At 42.4% G+C, this 27,136-nt stretch overlaps 2 protein-coding genes across 2 annotated transcripts in view; both read left to right on the forward strand.

The window, feature by feature from the left end:
• Positions 1 to 719: 719 nt before the first annotated feature.
• On the forward strand, positions 720 to 10,381 carry LOC114768384 (LON peptidase N-terminal domain and RING finger protein 1-like). Its single transcript, XM_028960636.1, has 12 exons — positions 720 to 1,337; positions 2,374 to 2,492; positions 3,965 to 4,087; positions 4,261 to 4,425; positions 5,431 to 5,554; positions 6,075 to 6,150; positions 6,470 to 6,584; positions 6,765 to 6,886; positions 7,053 to 7,211; positions 7,318 to 7,480; positions 7,878 to 8,027; positions 8,117 to 10,381. Exons 1-12 carry the CDS (start codon positions 1,040 to 1,042, stop codon positions 8,264 to 8,266), a joined length of 1,764 nt encoding a protein of 587 aa, XP_028816469.1. The 5' UTR covers positions 720 to 1,039; the 3' UTR covers positions 8,267 to 10,381.
• A 1,228-nt stretch (positions 10,382 to 11,609) lies between these two features.
• LOC114768398 (neuronal acetylcholine receptor subunit alpha-7-like) overlaps positions 11,610 to 27,136 on the forward strand; it is a 37,817-nt gene continuing 22,290 nt past the window's right edge. Inside the window, exons 1-3 of the mRNA XM_028960658.1 lie at positions 11,610 to 11,813; positions 22,405 to 22,544; positions 26,156 to 26,200. Of these exons, the coding sequence (XP_028816491.1) occupies positions 11,744 to 11,813; positions 22,405 to 22,544; positions 26,156 to 26,200 (255 nt within the window). The 5' untranslated portion in view covers positions 11,610 to 11,743. The remainder of the gene's footprint in view (positions 11,814 to 22,404; positions 22,545 to 26,155; positions 26,201 to 27,136) is intronic.

Below are 27,136 nucleotides of genomic sequence, written 5' to 3' on the forward strand. Positions count from 1 at the left end.
TGTGCAAGTTGAACGTTTCTTGAAGGCCGCAACAGTATTTGATGTGTGCTGCATACAGGTAAATACGGAGCAGGCGCGCTTCGCTGAAACAAGTTCCATTACCTTGTGTAACACTGCAACAGTGTCCCAAGCTTAAAAGAAAAGTAGCGTGCTGGGTGTGTTGCTGCAATGACGTTCGCACCGATGCTTTTGTAAGATGCCCTTCTGGTGATAAAAACCTTGTACAACTTGCACCGAGCTTGCAGACATTTATTGGAGCTGCAATCTGTTATATAGACACATGGTAATGGTGCAATGTAATGGTGCCTCGCTTGCGCCTGTTTTATGTTCAATGTTGAAACGAAAGGTGTTTCATGCAATTTTAGTTTCGGAAAGTAATGCCAAATAAGAGGACTGGGATGAGTGACTATTTGTTTTTGTTGTCATCGTTTGGCTCAGATTATTCTTTCTCTCAAATTGTTATAAGCACACATGAGCTCCTACTGTTTATGAAACCAAAATGACATTATATACAGCACTGGAAGGGCTGTATTTTTACAAACAGTATCTACAAAAAATACATGTAAATTTGAAAGAAGTAGGTCGCTCAGGAGCGTGGCCTACATGGCGACGCGCTGTAATTCAGCGTTACGAAACGCTACGGAGCCTGTTCACAACAGGGCCACTCGCCAGCGCCGCAGCCAATGGGAGCGGCCCGCCCGCGTCACGTGGTCTTTATTTACGTAACGCGGCGGCGTCGCGTCGGCGTCTCGCCGCTCGTGTTGTCAAGCGCGGAGCCTCAGTTCGCGTCGCCGTGAAGTGCCGCGCCGGGGTTGATGGAGCTCCGTGGGACTCTCAGGGCGAAGGGAGCGACCGCCGAAGTGACGAGACGCTACTTACCACACAAAGACCCAGAGTTGCGTGTGACAATGGCTGACCGCGTTTGAAAGAGAATACGGTGCGTGTTTGCCGCGTCGTCACGTCAGCGATGAGGAGTAAAACGCGCCCGTAGGCGCCTCGGCTTCACTCGGACCGCTCGGCCGCGCACGGAGGGTCCGGCATGGACCTGCTCGGGTGCCCGGTGTGCCGCTTCCTCATGTGCGAGCCGGTGACCCTGCGCTGCGGACACTCCTTCTGCAGGCGGTGCGTGGGCGCCTGCCCGCCGTCCAGGTGCCCGGGATGCAAGGAGAAGCTGAGGGCCCGCGACGCCAAGGGCGTCCGGAACAACGTGCTGCTGTCCGGCGTGGTGGAGAAGTGCTGCCCGGAGGAGAGCAAGATGAAGTGGCACATCCAGGAGAAGATCAAGGCTGGCGAATTTGGTGAAGCTCTGCAGATCGTGCAAGAGGGCTTAGAATTAGGTAAAGGTCTACATGTTTCTGGATACAAGGCTGTTGGTGTGTGTGTGTGTGTGTGTGTGTGTGTATGTGTATATATATATGTATGTTTTTTTTTTTTCAATTTTATTTATAAATGCGCGCAGATGGCAAGTCCAGCAGAGATTTTTTTTTCTTTTTGGTGATCTTGTCACAACAGATCCGTGTTTTTTTTCCCTAAACGTCCAGGACATTCTTCCTTTCCTTTTGATTCATTTAAAAAGAGCTTTGCAACCACGGAGAAACCCAGTTATAATGATGTACAGTGTATTTATTGCTTATTCGTACAGTATGGATTCGTTCGTTCATCGGCATTAAAAAAAGACCATAGACCTACAATAGACCTACAACTGGTGTAGTAGGGTTCAACGTCAAGTGTGTTCCTGTGTCATTATTTGATGACCAGCCTATGAGCCTTTAATGAACATAAACACCTGAATTGCTCGCATGTTTGTTGATACAGAAGATGATACATGAATGGTTTAATGTTTTAAGTTCTACAGATGCTATATCTTAAACATTAATCGGACCCTGAAGTACACTTTGAGCTTGTACAGTTACGTACCTTATTTATTTACCACAGGGTGGTAGTAGCCTAGTGGGTAACACACTCGCCTGTGAACCAGAAGACCCGGGTTCAAATCCCACTTACTACCATTGTGTCCCTGAGCAAGACACTTAACCCTAAGTTGGTCCAGGGGGTGACTGTCCCTGTAACTACTGACTGTAAGTCGCTCTGGATAAGGGCGTCTGATATGAAACTGTTCAGTCACATCTGTCCGCTTTAATCCAAAGTACAGTTTTCACAAAACAAATTTTGACAGTGAAATCTAAATTCTGTGACCATATCCGGATGACTGTGTGTGTGTGTGTGTGTGTGTGTTAATTGTGTCCCACATTGATACAATTTGTGCAATTTGTTCTAAATCATTCTGATGAACAGCCAAATTAAAATGTAGAACCGATATCCATTCAGCCGTTTGAATGAAGGGCCGACTTGCCTCCTTTCCTTTCACGGCAGCTCCTGATGACTTGAGCCTGAAGCTCTACCGCTCTGAGGCCAACGCAGGACTCTGTCGTTTCGCCGAGGCGCTTTGTGACCTGGATGACCTGTGCTGCGTTCGGCCCGGGTGGCCGGAGGTAAGGGCCTGGACCATTATGGCAGCTTTAGGCCTATTTCAATGTGGCCTATTTCAATCCGAATGACATTTACATTTAAGACATTTTATCAGACACCGCTTCCCAGTTATCAGTTGTTATTGGGACAGTCCCCCAGGAGACACTCAGGGTTAAGTGTCTTTCTCTGTAGTAAGAAAATCTTTCTCTTGTAAAATGTAATGTCTTGACACCTCAAATATTTTCTATGCCAGGTGCTGCTATGCTGATCGTATAAGGACGGTCTGGCTTATCATCTCCTGATAAACAGTATTACCAGGAAAACTATAAATAATTTGTCACTCGACATGGAGAGCGACCGTCGACAGAGTTCATCAGCGTTCTGGTTATGTCAGCTGGTGACATAGTGATATAACCCATCATGTGATGCCTGTGGTTTTATGTGTTTGCTGCCGTTGTTGACACTGGAGGTAATTGCTTCTCATAACCACTTGTCCTGGGCGTTACGTCACCGCAGCGCCGTGCCAGGGGGAACGCGCCGTCCGGGACGCTATAGCTGCACAGGAACTGCTTCTTATAACATTAAACTGTGAACCAATCTGTTCGTTCACAGCATTTCTGATCATAATTAAACCCTATTTACAAAATGTTTTAGCTTTAACTTATTATAAGGTTTCACCAGCTTCGGTGGAGAACTGAAGAAAAACACGAATGCGGAATTTTCGTACGTTTTTTTTTTTTTTTTTCATTTGGTGATCATTCCGGCTGTGTTGGAGCTTATGGCATGAATTTCTCTATGAAATCTTATTTTTAGCCAGATTTTTTACTCTTAGATGTCATCCATTCTCTGGGTATTATTTTGCACCCTGTCGCACTCTTTGTGGTCAAAAATGTACATTCACAAAACCCTCACTCATCAATAAATAAACCATTTGGTTATCTTAAGCCCTCTACCAAATGATAACATTCAACAATTTTCAGGATTTTCACCCTTTATATGCCAGTATAAACATTTGTATTTTTGATTATTTTTTTGAAAGTGAAGTGAGGGTAGTCCTGAGGAATGGGGCACGAGGGTTAAGAATGTAAAAATTCCACCAGCCGGGCCAGCTTTTCCTGACAGCGCTGCTGAAATACTTTTTGACATCATGTTCGCAAATGAATAAGGATTTGCACAAAAGCTAATAATTCAGCTACTGCCAACAAATGTCTTTAGTTTAAACAGATTAATTAGCCACATATTAAACGTACATTACGTATCGGTTAAGTGTGAAACTAATCAACACAATGCATGGATTGATGCAATGATCTACCACACAAGGCAAGTTTACCCATCATGCATCACTTTAAACTGTGGCACAGTGCAGGGACTGTGGGATCATGCCTGCAAAAAAAAAAACCACACACATAATATGTGTTATGCATTCACTTCAAATGAGCACTGTTTTATTTATTATATTGATGTATTTTAACGGTGTATTGCTCTTTGTGGCCAGGGTTTCTTTCGTAAAGGGAAGGTGCTGCTGGAGATGGGCAGGCACACGGAGGCCTTGACTCAGTTTCAACGCTGCCTGAAACTGCAGGCCGACTTCTCCCCGGCAAAGGCCCAGATTAAGATGGTAGGTTTCATGTATTACCACACACTTACATAGGATCTTGTGTAACCAAATTTACCTACATTTTGAATTAATCTTTAAATTTTGCACGTAATAACTACTTCAGACTACACAATTTTAAACTTGATTACTTATCATGGGGTGATGTGTGTGTGTGTGTGTGTGTGTGTTGTCAGATCTTGGAAGCTGAGGGCATGGTGGTGCCAGATGACGTGCCACAGATACTGCAGCTGGTCTCAGAATTCTTGTCAGGCCCCTGCCCCGTCACCAGTTTAATGCCATCTGCTCAGGGAGATGGAATCAGATGCCCCACAGAGGAGCAGAGGGGGGCTGCAGAGAAGGTGGGTCCAGAACAGGGGTGTCAAACTCGCGACCCGCAGTCCACATGAATGCTTTATATTGATCTATTATTATGGCCCGACGATATGATATGAAGCCTTGCCGAACGCGATCTTTTATGCTGCGGTGGAATCTGCAGTGTCCACGTTGACCAAAATGGGTTGTGAAGAAGCTCGAAATTCAGCTTTAAAATAACCAAACATTTACCGTTCATGCGAACTTTGTGTGTAGTGCGCTCAGTTTGTCACTGTGGGGCAGTGGTAGCCTAGCGGGGGAAGGATACGGTCCCATAATCAGAAGGTTCGAATTCTGAACCACTGAGGTGCCACTGAGCAAAGCACCGTCCCCACACGCTGCTCCACGGGTGCCTGCACACTGCTGACCAGGGTGATGGTTAAAAAGCAGAGGACATATTTTGTTGTGTGCACAGAGTGCTGTGCTGCAGTGTTTCTCAATGACAATCTCTTCACTTTTCACTTCACAGCAAAGTGCGCACTGCATTATGGGATCTGTAGTTTGTGTGTAATCAGCACTTATTGCTGGGCTATTATAATAGATCTATAATAAATATGATGTTGCGGGATGTGGCAAATGTGGTCTAGAATATGTAAAATGTTTACATTAATTTATAAAGCACACACACGATGGGCAGGTATGGCTTTGCATAGGTGTCATACTAATTCTGAAACTTGTGAAGAAAGGTTGAACATGTGGCATGCAAATATTTAAAAGAAGCTTGATTGAGTGTGATAATATAAAAGCTCCTCAAGTCTCATTTACATTTACAGCATTTATCAGACGCCCTTATCCAGAGCGACTTACAATCAGTAGTTACAGGGACAGTCCCCCCCCTTGAGCAATTTAGGGTTAAGTGTCTTGCTCAGGGACTCAATGGAAGTGGGATTTGAACCTGGGTCTTCTGGTTCATAGACGAGTCTGTTACCCACTAGGTTACTACGGCCACAGGGCCACAGGGCCATCTAATCGATTCTCTGTGTTCACTGCAGACTGGAGCAAAAGTGAAGTCTGGTACGGAGTGCTGCCTGAGCCTGTGCCAGGCCGTGTCGTTCCTCCCTACAGCTGAGGACGATGAGGAACTGATGATGAAGAAGGAGGAAAGGTCAAGTCAAGGTCAGCCACCAGCACATGCCTACAGTACGCCTCAGAGATTACCGCTCCGAGATTCTTTTTCTCTCGCCTATAATGCAAGCATATTGTACCTTCTACTAGTTTGAATCGACCCTGAGATTTTATGTGTAAGCATCTTTATAGACTCTATATAGCCTACAGTGTAACCTAACCTATGTTTTTGGAAAAAAGTTTGGCAACCACTTCTTTAGAGAAGGTTTGAATAAGTTATTTCCAGAGAAAAACAGGGAAAGGATGCAGTGAATCTGTACTGCTGTGATAGACATGTAGTGGGTGTTTTGATGAAACTCTCACATCCATTAAATGACACTTTCCCCTGTAGTTACAGTACACTTCAACAGTTAGACATAAAACATTACATAATCCTTCTGGAGCATCAGCATGTATTATTATTATTATTATTATTATTATTATTATTATTATTATTATTATTATTACTATGGCTTGTGGTGTAGCTATCTAATGAGGTTTATTCATTTATCACTTAATGTTACATTGTCAGGCTGTTACTTTGTGGACCAAGGAGCATCTTTCAATGTTCTCACCGTGTCTGACTTCGAGTGTCCCCTCTGCATCAGGTCAGTTCCGTCATGTATTCAGCCCGTCAGTCCCCATCTGTCAGTCAGCCACTGTCTTTTGAATTGTTTCTATTGCAATTAGGTTTTTGTAAAAACCAATTAGTTTCACAAATTCTTCTTAAACGTTCAAACTTCTTACAACCAGGTGCAAAACATTAAAAATGTTATTTATGTTACTGATGTAATAAAAATACAGTTGAAAGTAAAATACACTAGAAATAGGATAAAGGAATTTGTTTGTACCTAATGGAAATGAATGCACAACAAAATAAACTAATTGAATATATAAGAAAAAAAGAAACAAATACATATTTTACAGGTTGTTCTATGAGCCAGTCACAACCCCCTGTGGCCACACCTTTTGCAAGAACTGCCTGGAGAGGAGTCTGGACCACAACCACCGTTGTCCTCTCTGCAAGCAGCCACTGCAGGAGGTAAAGCAAACCCTACGTCCCGTCAGATAAGGTCTTTAATGAGAGTGTGTAGTGACCCAAAGTGTAAATTATTCTGATTACTTTTTAAGATCTTAAAAAAAGTGTTGTCTTCTATAAAATGCACTTTAGAACAGTTCATAAAACCACATTAAAAATGTTATATGTTCTCTCGATCTCCAGTACTTCAAGAGCAGGAAGTTCCACCAAACAGTGCTGCTGCAGCAGATCGTGTCCCGCCTCTTCCCCCAGCAACTGGCCGAGCGGGAGCAGCTGCACACGGCCGAGATCGCCGAGCTCTCCAAGTGAGTGACCGACACCATGGCAATGACTCTGTGCCTAAAAAGAGCGAGAGCCTGGCTGGCTTCCATGTCGGATCGCTCGCGATCAGAAGATAGCGAGCTGTTCGGTGGTGTTCAACAGGTGACCGATGGACATAGCTGACGGGCGACTTTTCCTCTCTGTCTGCAGTCTGACCCAGGACATCCCCATCTTCGTGTGCACGGTGGCTTACCCGGGCATCCCTTGCCCGCTGCACGTATTTGAGCCACGGTACCGCCTAATGATGCGACGCTGCATGGAGATCGGCACCAAGAAATTTGGCATGTGCTGCTATGAGTCTGGCAAAGGGTAAAGACATGGTCCTCAGGCCATAATGCAGCTCAGTAGAGAACATCCAGGCTCCTGTAGATGTGGGGTTAAATGTAATGAATGTCTGCATTCCTCTCCCGCCCAGGTTTGCAGATTATGGTTGCATGTTGGAGATCTTGGACCTTGACCTGCTCCCAGATGGCCGTTCTTACGTGGACACGGTGGGGGGTAAGCGCTTCCGGGTGCTTAGGAGAGGACTAAGAGATGGATATAACACCGCTGACATTGAGTACCTAGAAGACCACAAGGTAGGCTTTATTTTTTTTGTTTATTTATTTATTTTTCTGCAAATTAAAAATTTGTTGGATCTGAATACACGCAGTATTTGGAAATGCAAAGTGTATTTTTCTTCAATATCTTTATTAGAAACCTTCTTTGTTATCTAGTTTTGTGTATGCATTCCATTAAGTGTTGGGGTGACTGTCATTATTAGGCCTTTTAAATGTGCAGAAATATTTTTTATTACACCTGTCAACACTCTTATTCAAATACAAGCATGGATTGAACACATGCATGGATGCTGTTGTGCACCTGTGGAGAAAGTTCAAAGGTTTCATCCCAGGTTATAGACACTGACAGTATTAATTATGCATTAAAGGATGTCATTTGACTGTTTGTGCATGTATGTGTGTGTGTGTACCACAGATTGATGGTGCGGAGCTGGAGGTGCTGCAGCGGCTGCATGACAGTGTATACCAGCAGGCACTGGAGTGGTACAACCGCCTTAACAGCCGCTTTCAGGATCAGATCTGCAGGCAGTACGGCACCATGCCGGTCCGAGAGGAGAACATCCAGGTGAGGGATGTGTGTTCACACACATTCGCCATTCAGGTTCATTCCATTCCATGTGTTAACTAAGGCTTTATTTGTGTGAATGTGTATAGGCCTCCAGCAATGGGCCAGCCTGGTGCTGGTGGCTGATGTCGGTTCTGCAGCTGGACCCTGCCTACCAGACCACTTTGCTCTCCCTCACCTCGCTCAAGGACCGGCTTGGCCACCTGCGCATTGTGATGGAATATTTCTCTCAGAGATAGATGTGCGCACACACACACACACACACACACACACACACACACACACACACACACACACACACACACACACACACACAAACCAAAAAAACTGTTTGCGCACATGCATGTGTTTACTGTTAATCGCACTGTCCAGCTTAACAGTGTGTCAGGTGCACAGCACAGTGGTTCACTCTTTGCTTTCCAGTTTCTGTGAATGGTAACAATAGGTAAATTAAACTGTATAATAGTTTATACTCATAGTTTAAGCATATTTAAAAGTTACTGAGTTGTACTCCACACACACCTGACCTGTTTTTAATTTTTTAATTTTTTTTGTAAAGGACGGCAGTCCACTCCGCTTGTACATATGATCGCCTTTAGAACTTTATTATTGCCAGTTGCTCTGCTGTCTGGAAGCTGAGGTGGCAGTAAGACAGTCGGAACCTTCTTACTGATCCTTACTTCACTTACTGAGTGAAACTGGGATGACGAGACACAGAACTTGGCCTGGATCAGGAGAACCTTTCCTTCTTGCTAAGGGCTTAAGAGTTTGTTGCGAGCTTGACTTGTAGCAAACAATAAAAAAAAATGCTCCCAGCTATGTGGTGGAGGGATACAAATAGTCCCTGATCCTTACAAAGAAAGCAATATAGGCTGACTTATGTTTTGTGCAATTGCAATGACTTTGTATAGATAGATTTCCAATTCTGCATTAATCAAAATATAGTCAACTTAAAACACAGAAAATTGCACTGCATTAGAAGAAAGTCAGTCAAGTAGGTTTTTAGCCATCCACTAAAAAACGTTTAAGCTTTTGAGTTCATATTAGTGGAACCAAGGCCAACTGGGGATTGTGGGGCATGTAGTGCCTGTATCCATTACCTTTGCATTGCAGTGCATTCTGGGCCTTATATATATGCACACACACACACACACACACACACACACACGACAGACTCTTAAAATGCACAGCATGGATCAGCACATTACCAGACTTTCATTACAAGGAGGAATTGCACTTAAAGTTGCAGCTTTTAAATGACGTGTTTTGTGTGTGTTTCAGCGAAATGCTGATATGTGCATTTTACATTATTTAAACTCGTGTAAACACCTCAAGCCAATTTAACCGTGCCATAGCACTCGTACGCATGGATGTAGCTTTTTCATTTTTTTTTTTTTTTCCTTCATGTCACGATCACTGTTGCGTGGGTGCAGTAACAACATGCAGTAAGCTTTGTGGTTTTAAATGGATGAGACATGTGCAGATGTGAGGAGATCTGAGCCGGTCCGATGCCTTCTTTTCACAGACATTTATGGGCCATATTTAACGCACAATGACTTGGAAAAAGAAAAAGAAATAATACATTTGCAACCCAACAGGGGAAAATACGGGCATGTGGAGCATTTAAGTTTTATCACAATGCTTCAGCAAACACAGCTATTCACAGCTGATGTGGAAAAAGGGAGCCTACTCAGGAGTGATACTTGTAAAAATTTTTCATTTAGAATTCATATGTAAAGAGCATAACCCTCTTCTGAGTATAGTTCAGACACAGGTCCTTCTAATTCTTGTATGGTAAATAAGGTAAGATGAAGAAAAATCAACACTTTACTGAATACTTTTTTTTTTTTTTTGGTCCAGTCCTATCATCCAAAAGAACCTTCATTTGTTTGTAATCTACAATGCGTCTGCATGTGCGTTGGGTTTTTCCCCCCTGTCTCTTTTGTAACTTTTGCTTCTATTACGTTTTTTATTGGATGATCTGTTATGAGTGCACATACATTGCTGGTCATAAGAATACTGTACCCAATGTAATGGTGTGATAATTGCAGTCTGAAATACATTTCTGGCAGACTTTAACTTTGGTATAGTGCAGAAAGAAAGTTGCCTTAAAAATTCTAAATTGTTGTTAATATCTGGTCATTTTCAATAGGATTCTATTCTCTCCCTGTTGCAGTTGCTGTTCTTGGAATGAGATTATTACTGTTCTTTGCAGATGGACACACACTGTATGGAATTGCACGAAATTACATGAAAAATAACATTTTGTTCCAATTAATTCAGCCACTGATAAACTGGTGTTCCTGGATAACCTTTCTGATTAAATCAAATAAAAGTTCTTTTTTTAATGCACATTTATTGTAATGGCATCAGTTTGTTTTTAGGAATGAATGTGGCTCCATGTCATGATGCTTTACTGTGGAAGTAAAGCCCAAAATCATTAAAGTTGATCAATTAGAGCTTGACTAACTACTAACGAAAGCGAAGTTTTGACTTGATCCATCGCTGCTCCGCCTCCATTCTCCGCCAGAGGGCGCTCCGGGTGCGCCGCCTGTCGGACATCAGAACGCCCATCTAATTAAGGTGGAGAACTTTACAAAGTTTATAAAGCGGCGTGCAGCGATGAGAACCTGTTGCAATAATGGAGGGGGGAAAACGGGTAATTCTGCTACAAAAATACGTGGTTTGACTTCGAATGAGGTAAAATCTTCACATTCCATGCGTGTTAATGAAGGGCGTCCATCACATTATTATTACTGGCCACACGACAGTATTTGCCGATTGATTGCTGTGTTTTAAAATGTCCGTTCGAATCGAGTGACTTGTTTCAGGACGCTGGACAGTTCCGCGCATGCGTCCGAGCGCCCGTGAGGACTAAGACCACGACGTTAACGTCAAAAGCACGCCATTATTTATTATTTCAGGCGTTTGCAAGTAGAGTTTCTGGGATTTGCACATACGATACGTTTCGAAAGGGTTATTAAGGGTTATTGTGTGTTATTAAGGAATAAACGACCCTATAATATTTTAGTGCTTATTTTTATTTATGCTCATAAATGAATGTCTGTCTCTCGGTCTCTCTGTGCACTTGTTGTATGTCTTGTACATACATTGTATGCACATTGTATGTCTTCCCCTTCTGTGCAGTTGAAGCATAAGCAATTTCCTTCGAGATTATTTTATGTTTAAAAATATTTTTGGTCAATATTTGGTTGTTGTTTGCAAAATTGGCATATTGGGCCACTTGAATACTTGCAATATGAGGTCGATAGCAGTCGCAAAAGCATTTCACTGCATATCATCATACCGTGTGACTGTGTACGTGACAAATAAAATTTGAATTTGATTAATAATGTTTTCTGATTTTGATTCTGAATATTATTGTTTTTAATTGGAAACATTATAAAGGCATCGAATGGGTCAAAGCTCCGGTCCAGACGTCCACACACACACACACACACACACACACACACACAGAGAGAGAGAGAGAGTGAGAGAGGGAAATCCCTGCAGCGCGCACATGGTGTCTGGATACGCGTTAAAAGAAGCGCGCTCACACACACACACACACACTGAGAGAGAGAGAGAGAGAGAGAGAGACATTCCCACACACTCTGACCCCCCGACGAGCGCGCGCGCCCGCGCCCCACACGCGCCGCGTCTTCCACGGAGAGCGCGCGTCCCCGGAGCGTCGGGATTCCCGTTCTGGCGAGACGATGCCGGCCCGGAGGTTCTGGGAAGGCGGCGCGGTCGGGATGTGTTTGTGGGTCGCGCTCCTGTCCAAAGGTGAGATTAAAGCGTGTTTTCGACGTTTCTTCTCCTTCGCTGCGTGGCGTGAAAGTTGGGCGACTCGCGCCAAAATAAGCGCAGGCAGAGATATTTCCTTTATTTTCCGATTTAATCTGAAATCGTCCAAAGTTAAGTGGTTCAGGAGGAAGGCGCAAACACCAATAATTCAACACACCAAATGTTGCATCATACAACCCAAGCAAAATTAGAATATAATGGCTGTATGATTATTATTGGCACAATAGCTCTCCATGTAGGAGTTTGTGGAAGTGCGAATATATGTATATGTGTGTGTGTGTGTGTGTGTGTGTGTGTGTGCATGAATGAATGAATCTGGGTTTGTGTGTGCATTAAGGAATGACTGTGGGTTTCTGTGTGTGCGTGAATGAATGAATATGGGTTTATGTGTGTGTGTGTGTGTGTGTGTGTGTGTGTGTGAGAGTGAATGAATCTGGGATTGTGTGTGTGTGTGTGTGTGTGAGTGAATGAATCTGGGATTGTGTGTGTGTGTGTGTGTGTGTGTGTGTGTGTGTGTGTGCATGAATGAATGAATCTGGGTTTGTGTGTGTGAGTGTGTGAATTAATGAACGTGGGTTTGGGTGTGTGTGTAAATGAATGAATGTGGGTTTTCTGTATGTGTGTGTGTGTGTGTGTGTGTGTGTGTGAATGAATGAATGAATGTGGGTTTGTTTGTTTGTGTATGTTTGTGTGTGAGTGAATTAATCTGGGATTGTGTGTGTGTGTGTGTGAGTGTGTGAATTAATTAACGTGGGTTTGGGAGTGTGTGTGAATGAATGAATGTGGGTTTGTGTGTGTGAATGAATGAATCTGGGTTTGTGTGTGTGTGTGTGTGTGAGAGAGAGTGAATGAATCTGGGATTGTGTGTGTGTGTGTGTGTGGGTGTGTGAGTGAATGAATCTGGGATTGTGTGTGTGTGTGTGTGTGTGTGTGTGTGCATGAATGAATGAATCTGGGTTTGTGTGTGTGAGTGTGTGAATTAATGAACGTGGGTTTGGGTGTGTGTGTAAATGAATGAATGTGGGTTTTCTGTATGTGTGTGTGTGTGTGTGTGTATGTGTGTGTGTGAATGAATGAATGTGGGTTTGTGTGTGTGTGTGTGTGTGAATGAATAAATGTGGGTTTGTGTGCGTGTGTGTGTCATTCTCCTGACACGTCACCCCATTTCCCTCCATATAAACATGACATCTGTGGCGAGAAGACACTGGCGCAGCTGTGGTTCCGTCCTGAAGCCAGAGGCGGCCTGGCCTGCCTGAAGGCTTGCTGCACGGTAGACTGAAGTGCGTTTTGTTGTTTTTGACTATTATTATTATTACTTTGAACACGTTATGCGTCACATCTTCTCCCTGTTCTCGGTTCTGGTAACCACCTTCACCTTTTAACCATATAATGACGTATTCTTATTATAAAAAAAGGATTTTGATATTCTGTAAAATTCTGTGAAATATTTGCAGCCATCACATCTCTTCTTCCTAGAAAACACCATTAGCAAGTCTGTCTAGTGGAATAACATAATTACAAAGACTAACGAATGCCACAATTATTATTTTAATGCCATATGGAAACCTTCTGTGGTCCTGGGATTTGCATACATTTTCGAATTTTTTCGAGTGAGACAGGCTCTGCGCTATTTAGTGTTTTTTTTTTTTTTGCCCTCTAGAGTTGAAGGTATGAATTTGCAAATCCACAAGCACGCATTGAAACATATATCTACAAACATTGGATCGGTTTGTAGGTCAGGACAGTCTTTGCTCTTGTCCCCATTGTGGCATCACTTCCATTTGTGTGTTTAAAAGAGGCCAGCGATGACAGATGTCTGTGTACCCGCGTTTTTTCATTCAGCGCTGGTAAAATCTGAGCCGCCCATCACTCATCTGCCTGTGTGGCTGGTGGGAGTGTTAAATAACACCACGGCCTGTCAGGGCTGGCTCCACGAAGATGTTGGAGCTGAAGTTAAAGGTGCTTCGACCATCAGTGAGGAGATGTGGCGTGGACAGCGACGAGGCTGTTGTGGCTGGCGCGAATGGCTTTGGACGTGCGGCGTAAATGCATTACGACGGGCGGCTTGAAGTGGACATGGCTGTGTGCTGGAGGCCCTGCTGTCGCCAAAAGGCGTCTAACCACGGGAGACTTCAACAAAGGAGCTTTGTCACGGCGAGCCTGTCTCCTGTGACCCTCCATCCGTCCTACACAGAGCCTGGTTGGGCTTTTCATGCCGCTGCTCCCTGCTGTTGCGCAGCTTGGATAGACGACTGATGGCCCTAATGGCTTTGGTCAGTGGACTGACACATGTAAAGTAACCTCTGATCGATTTAAACATATTTATGCCACTGTAAACATTGAGTCAGGAGCTAAAATCTGCCATTCAACAGGTATGGAGGAATTGATTAGAAGTAAAACAGAGTGATTTACTATCTCGGTTAACCGATTTAGTAACCGATTCTAGGATTGTTTCAGTACAACGTGCAACGTTCATTTACTGTAAGTGAAAGGTAAAATGGAGTCAAGCGCACACACACACACACACACACACACATAATCTTAAATCAGAGATTAGGATTACATCAGAGAGAGAGGAGCCATTAAAGCAATATGAGCCTTTAATAACAATAAAAACCCTCCAGAGGCCCTGTTTTGGATTAGTACTCTAACAGAACCTCACTCCATTATACTCGTTCTTTACCACCAGTATAGTCAGTCTGGAAGACCTCACCATTAAACCCCAAAAATGTTGATGTATCTTCATATGATCCATCTGTCATTATCATGTTTTACGGTTATGGTTCATCAGATAATTTTATCTGTCTCTTCATTTGCACCAGTGCAGAATCCCTTCCCTTTATAGAGTGAAACACAGAACATCACCCTGTGCACACAGTGAAATATGAATAGAATATGAGTAGAATATCTGCTTTTAACCCATCCCCTCAGGGATCAGTGGGCAGCCATGACAGCTGGGGAGCAGTTCAGGATTCAACCTTCAGATTTTGGGTTCGTATTCTTATCCGCTAGGCCAACCACTTCCTCATAGAGGATATGGAGACTATGCTGGAAGGTCTAGAACAATCTTATACATGAAACATGTTTACCTTTTTAGTAGGGGCAGTGGTGGCCCAGTAGTTAAGGATGCAGCCATCAGAAGGTTGCCGGTTGGAATCCCGATCTGCCAAGGTGCCACTGAGCAAAGCACCGTCCCCACACACTGCTCCCCGGGCGCCTGTCATGGATGCCCACTGCTCACTCAGGGTGATGGGTTAAATGCAAAGGACACATTTCACTGTGTGCACCGTGTGCTGTGCTGCTACAGTATTTATCAAAAGTGACAATCACTTCACTTACATGTTGAAAATCCTACAATGAAAATCCTAGTCACTCATTACTAGCACTCAGTGTTAAAGAAGGATTGGTTCAAGGCGAAACCACAAAACAGGGGAGCTGCTGAACCAACATGAATAACTTTGTAAATCATTATAAGGATTTTGGAATGACCTTGAAGAACTGAGCCACTTTACAATTGTCACCTCTGCCTTTTTAAATCCTCTCAGTGTCCAAAAGCTGTCATTTCTCACTGATCAAACAGGAGACAAACTGAGTCCTGTACTGTACTCAGATTTTTAATGTGCAGATTTGAACATTTTAAAAATATTTAAAACAGTATCACTATGCTTATTAACCTGCACTAATTTGTAATCATTATTTCATTCCAAATCCTCCAAATCTACAATCAGTTAGAAACCAGTACCACAAATGTGATTACTGTTGGACATTTTTCCACAAATTTATTTCCACACTTTGTTGTAATGTACTATTGTATCAGTATGATTATTAATGTACACCTTAATGTATCTATTATTTCATTTCAAAATGGATCATTTAAATCCACAGCCCTGCTGTCCAGCAGCTAGCTCATTTTTTCCTACTGACAGACCATGCAAAATTTTAGTCACATCTATTTCCAGCTTCACACTTCAACTTCCAGATTCCATTTGATGTCTAAAAGCTGGAATGGAATCAAATCTGCACTAATTGTTAAATGAAACCATGTGTGCCGGAGCGCTGGCACGGGGTTCACACCGTATGTGAAGAATGTGGGCTATAGCGAAAGTAGCAACGCAGTTGTATTAAAACTGAGCTCCTGCCCTGTGGCGCACACTGACCTGTACTCCACCGCAGTGGCTTTGATCTACCTCGCAGACACATCAAATATTAATAATCTTAATGCAGCATTGTCCCATACGTGGTTCCCAATGCTTCTCAGGGTCTGTGTTCCGGTTTTAGTCGTCTCACGCCTCTCTTAGTGGCGCCGAACTCCGAGCCTGTGGTGTGTAAATACATTTCATGTTCGATTTGCTGGTGACCATGCAGTAAACACAGTGATAACCCCCTCTGATTGGTATTACGCTGATTCTCACAGGCCCCAGCACTATTTCAGAAAAGACAGTCACATAATTCCCTGTCTACCCTATTGATTTCGGCACAAATGTGGCGAATCTGTTTAGGGTTGTTGGTTTGATGCATCTTTTGAGATGAATGGAGAACATACCGGAGAGATTGCTGTGGAATGACTATATGCATGTTGAGTGCAACATTGGCCACAACGTCTATCTAGGATAGCCTAGGTGAGATGTTCATACGAGAGTGTAAAAGTGAAAGCAATTTTTTTTTATCATTGTGATACAGAGTAAGCACAGCACACGGTGTGTCCTCTGCTAGTAAGCCTTCACCCTTAGTGAGCAGTGTGTGGAGATGGTACCTTTCTTACCGGGCAAAAAAGACTGACACGGTGTCTGAGTTCCAAAGCAGGGGAGCTCTGCTCCTCCATCTGCTAAGAAAGGACACCACATATATATGTGTGTGTGTATGTGTGTGTGTGAATTAATTCACATTCAGCAGATGGAGTAGGAGAGCTCCCCTGCTTTGGAACAGCCTTCCTGCTAATGTGTGTGTGTGTGTGTGTGTGTGTGTGTGTGACACACACAATCATGACCAAAAGCTTGAAGAATGACACAAATACTTGTTTTCACCAAGTTTACTCCTTTATTGTTATTATAACTTTTTGTTACTGGTTTCTGTGGTGTCTTGAAGTTACAAGAATTATTTGATTACAAGAAGTTTCAAAGGCTTTTATTGACAATTACATCAAGTTTATGCAAAGAGAGTTTTTTTTCAAGACCTCTGCAATTCGCCCTGACAGGCTGTCAATCAACGTCTCGGCCAAATCCTGACGGATGGCGAACCGTTCCTCCATAATCCGTGCTGGGATTTTCTCAGAATTTGTGGGTTTTTGTTTGTCTACCCGCCTCTTAAGGATTGTCCACAAGTTCCCTGAGCCACTTAGTTCTCACTTTGGCCTTATGGCACGTTGCTCCATCATGCTCGTTCTTCACCAAACTGTTCTTGGATGGTTGGGAGAAGTTCCTGTCGCAGGAGGTTTTGGTACCATTCTTTATTCATGGGTGTGTTCTTAGGCAAAATTGTAAGTGAGCAAACTCCCTTGGCTGAAAAGCAGCTCCACATATGAATGGTCTGAGGATCTTTACTCTTTGGCACGAGACAGGACTGATGGTAGAGCTCACCCTTTCTTCTCCAGTCAGTCATTTTTCCAGAAGCCCCAAACAAACGGAATATCAGTCGGTCCTTGATGTTTTTCTTGGAGAGAAATGACACCAAGCCATGCACTTGTGGCACCCGCAGCTGAATCACCTGTAGGAGACTTTCTTGGTCACCCTGAAACCTTGAACCTCTCTCCTTGAAGTTTTTGATGATCCAATAAATGGTTGATATGGGCAGCAATATCCTTACCAACGAACAGAATGTCCCTGTAGTGTTCCGGCTTTCTTGTACTTTGTCACCCCTCTGTATTTTATGCATGTGACACGGCTCTTTATTTTGGGTGCCTTGAGATGCTTTCTCTCAGGCAGAAAATAAACAGCCACGCAGCACTAAAAGAGACAAATGGTGCCCATTTGTGACCTCCATCACTTGCCGTTCTTGTTGTATCTTGTGAGTGTGTCTGTGTGTGAGTGACGGAGAGAGAGAGAGAGAGAGAGAGAGAACGGACCGGGGAGTGGGGGTGGTGGTGGTGGTGGTGGTGGGGGGGGTGTTTGTTCTTTCTGTCTGAAGGTTTTTTTAGGAGAGGAACCTTGTGTTCTGCATTCATGGTTGAGCAGCTGATAATTGATTTCCTGTGAGGTGGGGAGGTGACAGGGGTATGAAAGGTGTGAAATGTGTGTGTGTGTGTATTTGTGCTTCCTCCATTTCATATTGTAAATTATAAAATAAATAGTTCTAGGATATTAAAATGAAAGATGCTCCATCTTCATGTCAGAGTTCAAGTATGCAAGTACAATGCTTGTATTATTCCTCTTTGGCTATATTTTGACGTTTGAAAAGGCATAACCATCAGAAACACACATATGTTTTTCATATGGACGCATTCTAGTTTACCTTATGAGTTTGTGTGTGTGTGTGTGTGTGTGTGTGTGTGTGCAAGTACGTACGCGTGAACCGGCAATCTGTCCTTCCGGAGTTTTTGTCAAGCAGCAGAAACTGGAGAAGTGTGGTGCACTGCTGAACCTCTCACATTCAAAGGGCTCTTTGTGCGTTCCATTCACACAAACGCGCAGACACACACGCACCACACACACAGTTCTATTAATGACGAGACCACATCAGTCTGGACCGTCACGAAGCCACCTCAATGTAAAAATTGCAGGGAAACGTTAACATTTTTTATAATATATACATATGTACAAAAAACATATTTCAACATGTTCAGCTTAGATTGGAAAGGCGCTTGATTTATTTGTCCTACGTGAAAAAGAAAGCACCACGGCATCTAATCAAGTTAGATGAATGAGTTGTGGGTGGTGAGGAATGAAGGAGAGGCCGAGGTAAAATGCAACACACTTCATCCCTCTAATCAGAACCAAGCTGAATTGATTACAGTTGTTCTGCACATGAGTTTTTGGCTTATGAAAAATTGCAGTTCATTTAGAATTGCTCTTAGCTGCGCTTGATACTTAGCAGGGTTAAGGTGACTTTTTATTTTTTACAATTTATTCCCACTGCATCTAAATTTACCCAAGCTTCACTGAAATTAACATTAATTCATATGCTGAAATAATGTTAATGCGTGCCATGTGCAGAACTTTTCTGATGTTGTCATGAATGGAGTTCATTAGGCATGAGACTGGGTAGGGTTGATCATAAATATATAAATCATTAAATCATAAATATATAAAACAGAGGGTATGCATGGTTTTCATTGCTTATGATTCGCGTTTGTTATTTCATAGAAGGCCTAGACAAGTGTTTCTATAGGTTGGAAAAAATGACTTCATACAGAAAACATGAACTCAGTCATGTTAATATCCATTCATTAAGTCTGATGTCATTTCTGGGTCCAAAAAGACACCCTTTAAAGCCCACACCCTGTACCAGGGGTGCTTGCTATATTTTCTCTTCATTTGTTCAAGACTTGCAGCAGATGTATTGAATAATCTGGGACAGAACAATATATTTATTTTAAACTGAAGAGCTTGTAAGCTGTTTTTGGTAGCTTTTATGTCACAAAGCATTTCAAAATATATACGAGGCTTCCAAAATTTAAAGTTTAATGTTTGTATATTTGAAAAAGTTTAAATCATAGGAAAGTATTACACTGCATGATATTCATAACTCTCTCTGCTGCATTAGTAAAATACATCGAAGATATTTTCAGAAATCACAAGTCCAGACTCACCATTTCAAGGAATCTGCTTATTTAAATGACACCACTAGAGCAGAGAAGAACTTCTTTCTTGGTCTTGGTCTTCTGTCTTACCAGGAATATCTTCCATTACTTTGATAGGCCAGTGAGGTTGAACTTGTGTGTGTTTGTTGCTGTGCTGTGTGTCATATCCACCATTTTTTTATGCTTGTCTCTGGAAGCCCTAGTCTTGCATATCAAGCCATGTCCTCTGATTTAGGGGAAGCGTTCAGTAAACGGGACGGGAGAACAGGGAGCTGGAGCTGAAATTCATGCACAGCATAGTTGTATCGTGGTTACAAATGAGATTGTCTCCACTTATCTTTGATCACATTCTATTATTTTTTATAACGAAGAAGTAAAAATCTAAGAAGTGTCAGGAATGAAAACAGAGGTATCTGTACACTACAAATTGTACAAAAAGGGTTGAGGAGATAAATATAGATGAACAATCTTAGAACAATAAAACAGAGGGAAGTGGTTTGGCATGAATGAGAGCATTAGGTGGATAAGAGGCAACAGAAAAACATCAAATGGAAGAAAACACAAGCAATATGGCCAGAGAGCTGAGAGCTGATGGGACTGCAGAGGAAGGGTTTGGAAATCCTCTCTGTGTGTGTATGTATGCATTTAATTAAATTTCTCTAATGTGTAAGGTGGGCCTCATTAGTCTCAAAGAGAATTGCACATCTGCTAGCCCCTGTGAGGTTGCCATAAAAACACACGCATCCATACTCGCATGCAATCGAAAAGTACTTTAACTGCACACACACTGAGCATGGTATGCTTCAAGGTCTGAAGTAATGCTTTGTGGCAGTATGAAAAAGCCTATCTGCCTAGCATAGGAACAAACCCAAATCCTGTTAAATATGGACCAGCACCAACAACATTAACAATTTCCTCAGCTGTACGTTTATTCATTTTCTTCAATAACCAAAGGGGAGAATGTTGATACATGGAACTTGCATGGAAGCTGGTAAAAATGTGCGCCTGGTCTTGATTTTGGCCAGATGTTGTGTTCTCCTCACTGTACACATGGTATGGACAGCAATGCAAATGAATATAGACACATGTACATGCAGTTGATCATGTAATCATTCTAACTCCCCTACTCAGAACACCTAAAACAATTAAATGAAATCAATGGAAATTCAGCAAAATGGGGATCTTAAGAATAAAGCACAATGCAAATAGTTACACATTACAATTGGGCATGGGTTTTTCTGTTGGCCAGCGTTCTCATTAGCCATATTTTAAACAATCAACCTATAATGACAGCCTTAAGTACCTCAATTGCTCAGTTAATTAGCACAAATTAAACTTAGCAGGAATGTGGACCATTCTCAGAACTCAAGGTGCATGAGTCACGTCTCTAATCTGCTCTGCCATCGCACAATGCAGTCTGCCATTAACCACGTCACAACTACATATACTTACAAATGTACTTTCTTCTCAGGGGACATCTGAGATGCCAGGTAATGAACAATTGTGTGTCAGTTCTTTACTGCACATGAAAGTTAAGAATATAGATGAAAGCTTTTGGGTCAGTTATGGGTCAGGGGATCAGGAACAGTATTGAAACGGTAATGTGGAAACATTTATTAAACGCAAAGGAAAACGGCACGAGGGCCGAAAACAGTGGAAATGAAGGGGAGAACAAGGTTAACAGTCCACAAAAAATGTTGCAGCCGCAGATGGGCTGCTCAACAATGCCTTATAACCGATCTCCAGGATGGTTCCAGGTGCGTCTCCAGGTGAACCCAATCGAGACACAGCCCCCCTCCACAGGTTACATCCTCGGAGCCCCATCTAATTAGCTAATTATTATCACTTTTGTCTCTGGGACCTCCACTCTAAACCCATCAACATGTAAAGCAGCTTTTTTTAGGGATTATATAATAAATTTGAGCATGCAGTTGGTAAATGAGTGTTTGACTAGTCACAGATTTCAAATGTGGTGTTCATCAGGGATCTATCTTTGGGCCAAGTGTTTTTCACTCTTTGTATGTTTCTTTGTACTTTTTATTCAGGAACTTTTGTTATCCACATGACACTCAGTTAAAATAAATAAAAATAAGCCCCCCCCCAAGTACTTTTGCCCACTTGAACACATGAAATTCATGTTGTCTGCACAGGATTATTAATTTCTGTATTAACAGTATTCCTTAGAGCTTACATTTAAAGCTTTATAATAGGCATTTCTGTTGTCCATACAAGACATGACATTATGTGCCAAAGCCTAAAGAGTTTTTATGAATTCCATTCTACCTAATGGAAGACAGCCAACATAATAAGAAAGATGGGAGCAAAAACTTTTGGCAGGAATGTTTTAGGATGACAGCAACTAGGGCATCTCCCCCTTTGATCCCTCTCTCTTCACCCAATTCTTGTATCCTAAACTGCACCATCCTGCATAACTCAGATAATGATGGAGATTGCAATGCCGGCCAAAAAAAATTTGTCTGACCCCTAGCTTATCAATTTCCCTGGTTCTTTCTCTGTTCTGCTCTTAGTCTTATGTCCTCAAATCTTCATTTCTTTTCACATTCACTTAAAAGTCACTTGTCATAACAACGATGGCTTAAAATGGAATCGAAGAGCAGTTACCTTCAACTTGCCCTTTACTTAAGCAGGGCTTATTAATATGCTAAAGTTCTCCCAGAAGTGTCCAAGAAGAACTTTTTGGGACTGTGTACAGTGTATATATGTGTGCTGCAGTGTAGGTATGTGAATGTTTTAAAAGGTTCACTCTGGCATAAGTGTGTCCAATGACAAGCTATAATCTGAACATTAATTGAGAGAGTATGTCACTGTTTTTAGGTTCTTACCAAGGGGAGTACCAGAGACGTCTGTACAAGGACTTGATGGAAAACTACAATCGCTTGGAGAGACCAGTTCTGAACGACTCCTCAGCCATACTGGTGGAGCTGGGAATGACGCTGCTGCAGATTATTGACGTGGTGAGTGGCATCTGCATGTGCGAGAGATGCTCAGACAGCATTTTTCTGGCACAGTGACTCTCCCCAAAGTGGGGCTGTGCACTTCGGCGCAACTCTTCACTCTAACTCGCTCTTAATCTTCCAAACTCCATCTGCCAGTGAAGCCCCCCGCTGGCCTCCATCACCAGGCCAGGTCGTTTCCCTCCACAGCTGACACAGATGGCATCTCCACACTTTTGACTCGCCTTGTCAATTGCTCAGCTTTTGTTTTTATCTGAAAGAGTCTCATGCATGTAAAAGCTAGACTTTTTTTGTTGTTGTAAGAAACACAAGAGTTCAGCTTTAGAACTCTTAACAGCCTCATCACTTCCAAAGAGAAGGCAGGTCCTGTTGACTTTCTTCATGACCCAGATTGGGTTGGATTTAGCGATTCTGTTATGTTGTCATACTAACTTTATTGGTTAATAAATCAACAGTTACGGTTTATCAACATACTGATTAAAATTATAATGTTAGTGGGATCATGATATGAATGATATATAAATGTGGCACTTTTAAAAGCTCTTATTCCCATGTGGATCTATCTATGCTGGAATTTGTTCTGTGCATGTACTCATAACATGTGCGGCTGCACATCAATACTTCATTGACGGCCCCTAATATCGTATGAGCATGTAATGCAATGTGCGTCTGTGTCTCCTGGTCCACTGTTTTTCTGCAGCTCAGTTTTGTTCGGCGGGGCCCAGATGCTATGTGGTGCATGTGTGGCCTGTTGGGTCCTGGCGGGGGCAATGCAAACGCATCGCTTCCTCTTGATAAAGCACCACAGTCACAGCTGCCACTGGGCTGGGGTATGCAAAGAAAGAAAAACACAATGGAACTGGCAAGAAAGAGAGATGTAAAAAAACAACGTGATTGGGGAATGAAAATTGCTGGGTGTTAATTGGATTTGAAGAGATGCTTCTAATTAAGCTGGAACACAAAGGTCACCTGAGAAGTCCCCAACTGTCAAAATTTAGTTAAAGGTCCTTTTTATGAAAATTTCACTTTGTGAGGTTATTTAACATTATTACGGGTTCCCCTAGCCTGTCTGTGGTCCTGCAGTGGCTAGAAATGGCGATATATATATATATAAGTATGCTCTGCCCATTCTGCTTCACTGTTCAGAGAGCGGCAGATCAGACAGTCGGATCTGGAATTTGTCTCTTATGTCATCATAAGGGAAAAGGTTACCTCCCCTTTCTCATGCTTTGTCTGCCCAGAGAATTTTGCACCCCTCCCCTAGAAAAGGAACTCCAGTGACCTTTATGGCTTCTAAACGTGTGAAGCATTGTAATTGGTTGGCCCTTGGATGAACACAAATTATTTTTTTTAGTTCTAAAAACTAAAGACTCTGAAGACTCAGAGACTCTGAAGAACCAGTGGGTTAATTAATTAATTTTTCTGGGAAAATGCCAACATGATTTACTGTTGGGGCCAAACAGGAAGTGTTGATGACATCATTGCCTGCTCACTTCTATAGGCTGCTCTCCTCCTCATCCCTCCTCTCTCCTCCTCATTGGCATTTACTGCTAAAGACACCAAAATGGTGCATCCTGGGGAAATCTCATTGTGTGACTTGCTAAAAGTGGCTGTAATTTTGCACCACAGCTGAATTTTGGGATTAGACTTCAGATATATATTATTTGGGGATCACTAAGACCTATGTAAAAATAATAAGGGGCCTTTAATAAGTGAGAGTATTAGAGAGCCAGAGTGGAAGAGAGCTGATTTTACTTAATATTAGAAATGTGCCAGATGGCTGGTGGATGAAATGGAAAGGTGGCACTAGGTTTAAAGCAGCCAGATTTGTAAGCAGTGGCGGAGGTGCAGAGGTTTGGCTTCGTTTGTCAGCCATAAAATCTCCATTATGCCTGGCTGACAGCAGAGGCGGGCTCGCCATTTATTGCAATTTGTTGGTTTTCAACTTCGCCCTTCACAGCAGGCAAGTGGTGAATTTACCTCCAGAATTCAGCTGCTGCTCAGGTGCCAACGGTGCCATGTGTACCTGCTGTGTTGGGGAATGTGGTTTTTGCCTGACAGTGCCGTAGAAAATGTTTTACACCACTACTAGACTAAGCAGGTTGAGAAATTGACCTTAAACGATCATCAGAATAGCAGTCCTGCTGTGCAAGAATGTCCTGCTTTGACCCTAAACTAAATAAAATAAAATAAAATTATATATATATATATATATATATATATATATATATATATATGTGTGTGTGTGTGTGTGTGTGTGTGTGTGTGTGTGTGTATAAAACTAAATATACACACATACATATAAACACACACACACATACACACACACACACATATATATATATATATATATATATAAATCTTTTTTTTTTTTAGGTTTTATATATATACATATATATATAAATGAGCTCAAGGCAGAGCAACCTTTAAGCAAAAGCAAGAAAGACCACATTAACTGCAGATTTAAGGGCCCTCCTTAGGGACCTAGTATTGCTTCCTTCTTCACAGGGTATACATAGAGCTGCATAAAGCTTTAGAATGAAAGAGAGGCTTTGTAAGCATTGCCCAAAGTCCCTGGGGCTATCGTTGAAAACCCCCGTTGACATATATTGGATCTTATGTATCATTTTATTGCGGCAATCAATGGGGTTCAAGCGTGGGCAGGGTCTATTAGCAGAAAAACTAAGGGAGATAGGGCTGATCTGCTATCCCTGGTCCACCCTGCTCAAGGATATCAGATCGCACCTGCAGATATCTCTTCTGTCATGTGAGTGAACCCTCATTCAGCAAAATAATGCGGAGAAAGTATGTGAGCCTAGTGGCCCACTTACATCGAATGTATGCGTCCTGCAAAATGGATCCTGCTCTCAAGTTTTGTGAAAAATGAGGATATCAAAACAGACTCTACAATTTCACCAGGCAGACAAAGGGTGAAAATAAGTGAAACCAACACCTGCTACAGTCAATAGACAATCTCTTCATCAGGTCATCTTCATCGCGCAGTACAAAAACTGGTTTCAGAGGAGTAACACTGGAGCCGCCTTCTTGGTTATGGACATTACCAAGAGAGTAGTAGTGTGAATGTATGTGCATCTTCTAATTTCTGTTCATGTGTTTTGCATGCACTCACAGCTCTCAGGAGACCCCGTGACCCAGTTTATACTCGCAAAAACTTAGGGCCAGTTGACCTTTTCACTTTATTGCCTGCTTATAAATTATAAACCAGCCCACTGCCCAGTGAAACAGCCAGTCAGCAGATTCGAGACACACACTGCAAGTTGTCTATTTTGGCTCAGCCAGTGTGTACCCGCGGCTGTAGAGAAGGGTTTTGTAACCGAAAGATTTTAATAACGGTTTCGGTGGCCTTGTTGTTGTTGTTTGGGATTTCAATGAGGCGAATAATGTGTGCTGTGCCTCCCTTCAACCCAAAACACGGGAAAGTGAGTTATATAAAGTCAGCTTTCACAGCTATTTCACAGCCCAGTTTCCTCATGCGCATTAGCAGCAACAAACAACAGCCACACACAAAAAAAAAAAAGCACATCCACAGCCCCTCCCGAGCTCTGCCAGGCTGAACTGAAGCGTTTTCCCTTCCATTGTTTTCACGGCAGGATGAGAAGAATCAGGTGCTGATCACGAACGCCTGGCTGCAGCTGGTGAGTCCCCACGTCACATTCTCTTTTCTTTCCGTATTCATTTTTTGCAATATTTGCGGCAACCTACACCCCAATGACTCCCTCACAGGAACCTGACAGGGCCTCAGAAGGGGCCTTAACCACGTCTGTCACGGGCCTTTTTTTTTTTTGGAGCAAAGAAATCAAATGTGACTCATCAGGCACACAACAAGCTGGAGGCCACAAAATAATAAAGTCAGACCTCTACATGGGCTCATCCTGGAGCTTGAAACTGAGATATTGAAGACTATCGCAGAGCAACCAGGCCTTCTCTTATCCATCCCAGCCCCTTTGGTGCTGAGGCCCTTTTTGATAAAAATCCCTTTGTTAACAAATAATAATATCTTATATTATATGACCAAACATTGTAATATCCATCCTATAAAGTGTCAAGAATTCAGCAATAAATGTGAATGTATCCTGGTATTTTACATTCAGAATGCCATTTAATCACATTTTTGGATACAAAAGAAGGCAGTTTATTATTAATCTTCCATCAATCATTTCATTAGAAATACAAAATTACCATTTGTGCCATCTATGTTTAGTTTTCCAATCTCTTAAAACATGGCTTTCACCTTAACTCACATTTGGCACTGGAATTTTGTCAAGGAAATAAAATCTGTTTCTGGCACAGAGTCAAAGAGAAGTTAAAAGTTCTGTTAGAATGAAGCTGGATGGCTTTTTTTATATGAAAACTGGAAAATGTCAAGTCATTCATTGCATGCAATTTATTCCTAAATATTTTTGTCCTTTTTTCCATATGCAATGTAAAACACTTTATCATTACCATTTCATAGGCACCTATGCCAAAATCCAACCACTTTTTACTTCCATCAATGCCTGAGTATAGATTGCTAAAATCTGTCATCTCCTTCCTAGCCTCAGTCTTCAGGCAATGTTACATCCACAAAGAAG

Source organism: Denticeps clupeoides, chromosome 18, assembly GCF_900700375.1.
Source record: "Denticeps clupeoides chromosome 18, fDenClu1.1, whole genome shotgun sequence".
Taxonomy (NCBI): domain Eukaryota; kingdom Metazoa; phylum Chordata; class Actinopteri; order Clupeiformes; family Denticipitidae; genus Denticeps; species Denticeps clupeoides.